Here is an 8,574-nt window from a genome sequence, read left to right as displayed (position 1 = left end):
TGTGTACCCACTTAATCCACAACTTGTCCTTTTTTTATAGACAAGTTCCAGTAATACTTCAGGATTGCAACTCCATTCCATACTTGGACATCAGTGAAATTCAGGCTCCCAACTGTCTTAGGTAAACACAATGCCACCAAATCCTTCTTTTTTACTTTTGTATTTCTCGTCCAGAGAAAGGTCCTACATACAACTTCAATCTTGTTGATGACCTTATTAGGCAATGGGAATATCTGAGACCAATAAGACTGAATGGCTATTATCACACTTTTAATTAATTGCAACCTCCCTGCATATGATAGAAACTTTACAGACAAATTGGTATTATTACAAGCATTTTATCAATCAAAGGTTGGCACTGTGCTATAACCAACCTTTTGGAGCTTAATGGTACTCCAAGGTACTTAAAAGGTAATGTACCAACAGAGAAGCCAAGGTATTGTACTATTTCATGGTGCACATGGCCAGGCACTCCTCCAAAGTGTATACTACTTTTGTTTATGTTAGCAATCAATCCTGAGGCTTTGGAAAACTGTTGCAAGTAATCAAAAAGTAGTTTAGCTGATACCACATCACCTCTGCAAAACATGAGGAGGTCATCAGCAAAACCTAGTTGTATTATGCCTAGCTTTTCGCATCTAGGATGATAGTTGAAATTTGAATTCCCCTTTAGTATTCTGAGCAATCTAGTGAGATACTCCATGACAAGTACAAACAAGTAAGGGGATAAAAGATCACCCTGTATGAGCCCCTTTTTTGCATCAAATGGTGGTGTTGGATTTCCATTCATAATTATTGAGTAGGAGACAATTCTGATGCAGCTTCTAATCCATGTGATGAACCTCTCTGGGAAGTTCATACTCGACAAGATCTGCTCCAAAAAAACCTATTCCAATGAGTCTTAGGCCTTTTGCATGTCCACTTCGATCATAATCCTCGGTGACACTCCTTTTCTACCATATCCTTTAATGATTTCATGGCTTAGAACCACACTGTCATGTATCACCCTTCCAGGAACAAAAGCATTTTGACTGCAATCCACTAAGGAATCCATGACCTGTTGTAATTTGTTGGTGATCATTTTGTAAATGATTTTGTACAATATTGTGCAGCAAGAGATTGGTCGATACTCCTTGATAGTGGCATGGTTTTTTACTTTAGGCATCAGTGTAACTGAAGTGCAATTTATAGGTTTATACATATAAGTTGTTTCAAAGAATCTAAGTAATTCCGTTGTTACCTCATCTCCGAGTATGTGTCATATTTTCTGAAAGAACAGTGAGTTAAAACCATCACACCCTGGGGCTTTCAATGTGTCTATCCCTTCCGGTGCTTGAAACACTTCATCTTTTGTGAATGGCCTAATTAGGTGAAGTTGTTGAGCTCTATTCAGATTTGGCCCTTCCTTCATGATTTTAGGATTAATGACAGGTAAATAGTTCTGGCTTGAGCCTAGTAGGCTTTTGTAGAAGCCAATTATCTCTTCTTGAATCTCCTCTGGCCTTTGTAATAACCTCTGTGTTGTGGATGTAAGCTGCTTTATATAGTTTTGTGATCTTCTCCCCTTTATGTTGGCATAGAAGTATGCTGAATTAGAGTTGCCTAGTTTGAGCCATTGGACCGTAGATTTTTGCTCGTAAATGTTCTTCTCTATTATGCTCCACTTTTCAAGTTGCTCCTTTAGCTCATTCTCTTCCTCAAACTTTCATGTAGAGTGGAATATGTCCCTCATTTGTGCTTGCAATTCCTTCAAATTGTCCCTAATATTCTGAATTTTGTTCTCCACCCTATAAACTCCTTGTTGTTTAATCTCTTCAGGGCTCCTTTAACAGTCTTCGGCCTTAACCATATACTCATTATACCTTGTGCAGGCCTTTGAATTGACCAGCTGCTCTTCACTTTCTCTGCAAACTCGGGATGGTTTCCAAACAATTCAGAAATCTAAAAGGCTTCTTCCTGATGATATTGTCCTCTCCAATCTCAATGCTTAATAGAGAGTGGTCTGAGAAGTGTGGATCCTTGATATGGACTTGCAAAGGAGGCATGGTATTCATCCATCGTGTGTTCACTAATGCTCTATTTATTTGACTATAAATATGGCTATTGGTCAATGTGAAAGTTCTCCCAGTGATTTGAAGTTCTGCAACCCCACACACTTATATGAATCTTCTGAAATCCCTAGTTTCATATTCATGCACCTCATTTTCATGTGATCTATCCTCCACATCTAGGACTGAGTTAAAGTCCCCCATTATCAACCATGGATGGATCATTAACTCCTCTATTTCCTTCAGTTTCCTCCATAATTCTTTTCTAGCCGGGACAATATGCAATCCATACACTGCTGAAAAGTGAATAACTATGTTGTTGTGTCTAGGCTGAATAATCCCATAAATGAGTTGATCATGGATCTCTATGAGTGTAAATTTGACTTCAGTAGGGTGCCATATTATCCATATACGATCTCTAATTGCAGCAGATCCGCTAGTACGCCATTCCCAGCCATAATCTATTTTCTTTACAATCTTTGCAGTCTTATTGCTATTAACTATATGTTCTGATATAACTATTAAGCTTACTTTATTCCTCTTCAAAAACTCCTTCAACTCCTTTTGCTTGTATACTTTATTTATTCCCCTAGCATTTCATGTGACGATCTTCATGTGGCATGTTATATAATTGGGGTCTTCCTTCACTCCTATCATAGCTACATTTTCTTTCATTATCTACTCTCCTTATGTCTGCTTGTGCACTAGTTTCTGACAGAGGGCCAAATCCATTGTTGATAGGCACCCGACTTGATGCTATACTAACATTCTTAGTGCATTTATTTGCAGACCTCTTTATTTCCATCCTTCATCCTCTTTGGATCATTCTGTTGAGATGGCTCAATACCCTCTCCAATCTCATGTTTCTGCACAACCACCTGATTCTTTGGTTGTTTGGTTGCTTGGTTTGATTCCTCTCCCTTGGCTTTTGGTTCTTCTCTTTTAGCTCCTCTTTTGCTTGAGGTTGTTTATTTTTTGCGAAATCATGCCCATCTTGCGGGCAAGACTCACAAAACTCCGACACCTAGTCATATTATACCTCATGTTCAAATATCTTCCCCGGTGGATCCTCAGAGGAATTGTTTTCAGGATCTCACTGTTGAAATTAAAGTCTGCAGCCCGTGCCTTAATGATCATTGATTTGTTGTTCATCATATGTCGACCTGATGCTATCACCTTATCTCTATCCTCCAAACTATTAAATTGAATGACAAAGTATCCCTAATTATGGTAGTAAATGTTAGGTTTGGGTGTCAATCTCCGCTGACCTTCTACGAATCGTTCTACAACTCCAATTGATGGATCATCTCCAACAACATAGAAGAGAATTGATGTCTTCCATTTCTCAGTGCCTTTCTTGAGTTCTTCCTGTTGAAGTTCCACAATATTTTGGCCATTGTGGATCGTTGGGCTATGAAACTTATACTCATTCCCTGAGGCAACAAATTTATTCCCTGCAAATAGATTTTCCCAAGGTTTGTCTCCCTTTCCCTCCGCATTTAGATCTAGCTACTTCCTCGCTCCTGTCGCCTTATCTTCTTGGTCACTCTCAACCCTAATTTCAATTGGGTTCGGAGTTACCTTCGCCATATTAGCCCTAGTTTCAACAGAAGCACTTAGAGTTTTGATCGCTTCACTTCCTGTTGCCGTTATAGTTCCAATTGTGGCTGGTGGAGTGGTAATGTCCACTTTCCAATTTGGTACCGTAGGCCATGCTTCGGTCGTTTCCCCCATTTTCTGGTGTTGCACTTTTATAAAAAGCAGAATGCCACTTATCTTCCGATTTTCACTTTCGTTTTTTAGAATATAATTAAATAGCATTGTAGACTCAGTGCGGAGCCAGAAATTTTATCAAAGAGAGCAAAACTATAAAGAAGTAATACAAAAAAAGTCAAAGGGATTTAACATTTACTATAGTATATATGCATAAAAATAAAAAATTATACCTAGCTAAACATTATAATTTTATGATAAATGGGGTTTCAACCCCTTGGACAAATCTGGCTCGACCACAGATAGTAGTTGGCTTTTTGAAAAATTATTAAAAGAAAAAATTATAATAAATATGTTTACCCGAAAAATGGATAGAGTTGAATTTATACGCAGTTCTAAGGATACGTGATATAACTTGGTATAAATTAGAAAAATAAGTAGAAATATATCGAATATTGACTGTAAAAAAGGAATGAAATACAAACCCAAATTGAGTAGAGAATGATTTATAAACGAACAAGATGAATCAATGTCCAAAGCCCAAAAAGGATAATCTTTACTATATGTGTGTAAATCTCAATAATCTTTGAAATGTGAGAGTGTATTGATATATGAATATTCAATCTGTCCCTTTGCAGAAATGATAGCCACTCTTCATATAATGAAGGAATCCTACTTTGGATATAATTAAAAATATATAGTGGGAATCCCATGATAGATAAGTTGGTTAGCTTTTCCTTAATTTCCGCCGAGATTCTCTCCTCTAGTGCGGCTACAATGGCTCTTTGTCCTTTAGCTCGATCTTGGTCGGTCTTGGTATTGGTCGGTTTCTGAATCTTGAGCTTGATACTGACTCGAGCTCGGTATTGATCGGTCTGGATCTTGAGCTCGATAACACCACTTCTCATCATAGCTCGATATTGACTCGAGCTCGACCCTCGGTCCATCATATTCTAATCTTGACTAATTATACGACGGGCAAACTCGGTTTTGGCTGTATACAGATAGTCCCCCCATTTCTCGGAAATAATGTGGCGAGAAACGATATGATTTTTCAACCTCTGACTAGATACACACTAACGTCTACGTCGAGCCTGACTATGACGTATGTGACAAATGTCCCGTCGGTTCAGTTACCAAGGCATTAAATGTGCATCAGACGATGGTCGGCCACTGCTGATTTTGAACTGTCATTGCGAAAACTATAAATAGCCCCCTTCTTCATTATTTTATACATTTACCTTCAACTCTTCTCATTCCAACCTTCGCAGTTCTTCGCCTTCTCCAAAGTTCTCTATTTCCAGCTTTAAGAATTTCTTTGCTTTTTCGCCAAACACCAAAATATTTTAATTTCCCATCTTCTTTGTTCTTGAAAATTTAGATGGCCAAGATATCTAAACCGTTCCTCAGAAAGAGCCTTCTTCCTCATCTCGGCCGACCGGTGAGAAACCGGTGGTGGAGCCACTTCTCGAAGAACTCGTTCCCGGGGGATGTATTATAGATTCTGACTTTAAGGTTGAGAAACCCTCGTCGGTTTCCGGTCGATGTGAGCCGGTATCGAGATATATATTCTTGATACCCCAAAGCCTTATTGATGTGGTGAAGAAATATTGTTGTTGGGAAAAAAAAGAGGTTGTGATACTGGCACCGGAGGAAACGATCACTACCCACATGGAATGGTACTTGAGTGTTTACACTTATCCTTTCACGCTGGGTCCCCTCGATCCGATTATCATCGACTTCTGTAAAAAGTACCAAATAACCCTTGGCCAAATACATCCTTCTCTCTGGAGTATTGTAATACTGCTCCGTTTCTTTGTGAGCAAAATCGACGGGCTTCCCTTTACCCTCGACCACCTCGTAAGATTATATAGCCCTCTTCTTTACCGAGGTGGGCTGATAAAGCTTTAACGTCGGGCCACCAAGGCGTTCACCTCGAGCATAGAGGATGACAAAGGTCGGGGTTGGATAAGCCGGTTTGTTCGAGTGAATACCTCGGACTTAATCCCGGCTGAGAGTATGCCATTTTCCGAGAAATGGAATATGATCCGTAAGTGTGATTCCGTTTTTAGCTTTTGTTGTTTTTACCTCTTCATCTTTACTTATCAGTGTTTTTCTTGACACAACTGTTGCTTAGATGTCAGGAGCGGTTCCCCATCTTGAGAACTGGGTCAGGAGCCTGGTTTCGATGTCGACATATGCCGAGCGCGCATGGCGCGATTTGTCAAAGGGCCTGTGGGAAGCTCGTACTCATGGTAAACCTTCTTCTTGACTCACCGATTTGCTTATTGTTCAAGTATTTTTTCAAGCATAAGTTTTACTTACTTTTATTTCTTCGTAGGTCTCGGAAAAGATGTGGTTATGAGACCCCCATCAGGTGATGAAGAAGTTTTACAACCTACCTCAAAACCGGAGAAGGCTATTAAGAGAAAAATGGCCTTGGACTCCGAGGGTCAAAAACCAAAAAAGAGAGCGGCTCGTAAACCCAAGGTGAACGTAATCCCTTTGACCATGGCGTCGGTCATAAGTTTAAGGGATGAAGAAGAAGAAGAAGAAGAAGAAAGTGATTCCGGGCTGTTGGCCCGTGCCCGGGCTAGTACCGATACTTAGAATACTTCGGTATTGGTGAGAGTTGATACTGCTCCGATCAGTCTTGATGAGGTCGAGGAGGGGACTTCGACCCAAGTTCCCAAGCCGAGGGAGACCAATGATGTTTTACCTCGGGGTAAAGAGACCGTCGAAGGGGCGGTGAATGTTGGTGCACAAACTGAGCTTGGGGATCCTGAAGACGGAGGCGGTGCCCCAAAAGACCTACTTGGGGCGATAGATATCGAGGATTCCCTTCCTTTTCCCCTTCCTTTTCCCAATCGATGATACGTGATGCTCAAGCTGTGGAGACTTGTCACGGGAAAGGGGCCCACGGGGGGAAGGATCCTTTCCGTGGTTATTTTATCGGGGTAGAAGATGTTACCGGTCCGAGTGACTTGGAGGCTCCGAAGAAGAGCTCGAGCGAGGTGGGAGCGCCTTACCTATTTAACAAAGCCCAACATGCCTTGAATCGGGTAAGTTCATACTTCCTTTGCCAATTTTTATACTTGTGTTTTTCTTTCCTTGTATAATCCCTTATTATTTTGTAGGCTTCTATGCTTCATCGCGAGGCATTTTTCCAATCCCGAGTGGAGCTGAGCCGGTACGAGGCTGAAGTTCGAAGGCTTACCGAGGAGAGAGATGCCTTAAAGATTCTCAGTGAGCAGAGAGAAGGAGAAGTGAAAGGACTTCGGACCGAGATGGAAGCATCTAGGAAAGAACAAGCTGAGTTGTTCGAGTAGGTACAAAGAATTTTTGAATTTAATGATATTGAATCGGTATTGATGGCTAATAATTCGGTCCCGCAGGTTGAGCAAAAGTTTGATGTGATTAGACAACTTTGTGCTGAAGTGGATGCAGTGAAATCAGAGGCCGAGGAGTGGAAGAAGAACATGGACCGCCTCGCCTCAAAGAAGGAGATTGCCTGAACTCAACTGTCTTCGGCTGAGGCCCAACTCCGAAGCTTAAAAGAGAAACCCTTGGTGCAAGCCAAGAAAATAGAGGAATTCCAATCTCAGTTGAGCTCAGCAAATTCTGATCGAGAGAGATTGGCCACAGAACTTGCGGCGGCAAAAACGGAGGTTGAGCAAACCACGGCCAATGCTGATGCAATGGTGGCCGTTTATCGATCTGATGCTGAAGCTGCTCAAATTCGAGCAAAGGGGGTTGTTGAGGCTGCTCAGGCTCGGGCAAACTGGGTTTCCAATCATGCTAAATGTCAGTCTTAAAGGGAGACTCTCGAAGAGATTCATGCTCGTGGCTTTGATTTAACAGTCGAGATCGAGAAAGCTATGGAGCTTGAAGCCGAAGCCAGAGTGTTGGCCTTCCCAGATGATGATGATACCGGGAGTGCGAACATATCTGAAAGTGAAGAGGGCCTCGAGGGCGAAGATGCTGCTCCCGGAGAGGACTAAAAGTTTTTAAATATTTTTTATGTTTCTTATAAGACCATTTTGATCTTTTGTAAAGAAATTTGATCGGGCCGTCTTGCCCTTGTAAATGATTTTGACATGAATATAAAAACTTTATTCCTTTCATAGCTTTTGAATCTTTCGCCTTTTGTTAACTTGTACAAAGGTCAAAAGTGCCTTAGCATTGAATAATTATTCGGAGGTCCAAGATTGAGATAATAAGGACCGATAGTAAGTACTTCATTCGACCGTTTCTTATAGGTATTTCCCCAGTGAATTTTCGAACTAAAACTGAGGTAGCCCTTGGTCTTGATAGATAGATGTCAAATGAAATGATTTGCTCAAACTTGAAGCAGAGTAGAATTTTTTAAGCTTGACACGTAGTCCCCGGTTTGGGGCAATAGTTCGAACTTGAATTAATGTGGCCCTTGGATTTTGTGGTTGAGTGAGAATGATTTCTCGGACTCGAAGTGAAAAATGACCCTTAGGCTTTTATGGTCGAGTGACTGTTTGCTCGAACTCGAGTTAATGTAGCCCTTAGGCTTTATGGTCGAGTGAGTGTTTGCTTAAACTCGAAGTAAGAGTAATCCTTAGGCTTAATAGTCGAGTGAGTGTTTGCTCGAACTCGAGTTAATGTAGCCTTTAGTCTTGATGGTCGAGTGAGTGTTTGCTCGAACTTGAAGTAAGAGTAGCCCTTAGGCTTAATGGTCGAGTGAGTATTTGCTCGAACTAGAGTTAATGTAGCCTTTAGGCTTTATGGTCGAGTGAGTGTTTGCTCGAACTCGAAGTAAGAGTAGCCCTTAGGCTTAATGGTC

At 41.0% G+C, this 8,574-nt stretch overlaps 1 protein-coding gene across 1 annotated transcript; it reads left to right on the top strand.

Moving 5' to 3' along the window:
• Nucleotides 1-5,949: 5,949 nt before the first annotated feature.
• Nucleotides 5,950-7,762, top strand: LOC117278004 (uncharacterized). The gene is made up of 6 exons (XM_070184149.1): nucleotides 5,950-6,016; nucleotides 6,103-6,251; nucleotides 6,899-7,086; nucleotides 7,209-7,284; nucleotides 7,367-7,565; nucleotides 7,623-7,762. The coding sequence occupies exons 1-6, from the start codon at nucleotides 5,950-5,952 to the stop codon at nucleotides 7,760-7,762; spliced, it is 819 nt and encodes a 272-aa protein (XP_070040250.1).
• The last annotated feature ends 812 nt before the right edge of the window (nucleotides 7,763-8,574 follow it).

The sequence above is a fragment of the Nicotiana tomentosiformis genome, chromosome 8 (assembly GCF_000390325.3).
Source record: "Nicotiana tomentosiformis chromosome 8, ASM39032v3, whole genome shotgun sequence".
NCBI classification, from domain to species: domain Eukaryota; kingdom Viridiplantae; phylum Streptophyta; class Magnoliopsida; order Solanales; family Solanaceae; genus Nicotiana; species Nicotiana tomentosiformis.
Note: the sequence above shows the minus strand (reverse complement) of the source record. Positions and strands in the feature narration are given on the sequence as shown.

Excerpts from the sequence above, each read along its gene's own strand:
- LOC117278004 (XM_070184149.1), top strand. The coding sequence starts at position 5,950 with ATGTCGACATATGCCGAGCGCGCATGGCGCGATTTGTCAAAGGGCCTG. Across the intron at positions 7,285-7,366 it reads GAGATTGCCTGAACTCAACT|TTGAGCTCAGCAAATTCTGA; the intron begins GTCTTCGGCTGA and ends TTCCAATCTCAG. Across the intron at positions 7,566-7,622 it reads GGTTTCCAATCATGCTAAAT|TCGAGATCGAGAAAGCTATG; the intron begins GTCAGTCTTAAA and ends TTGATTTAACAG.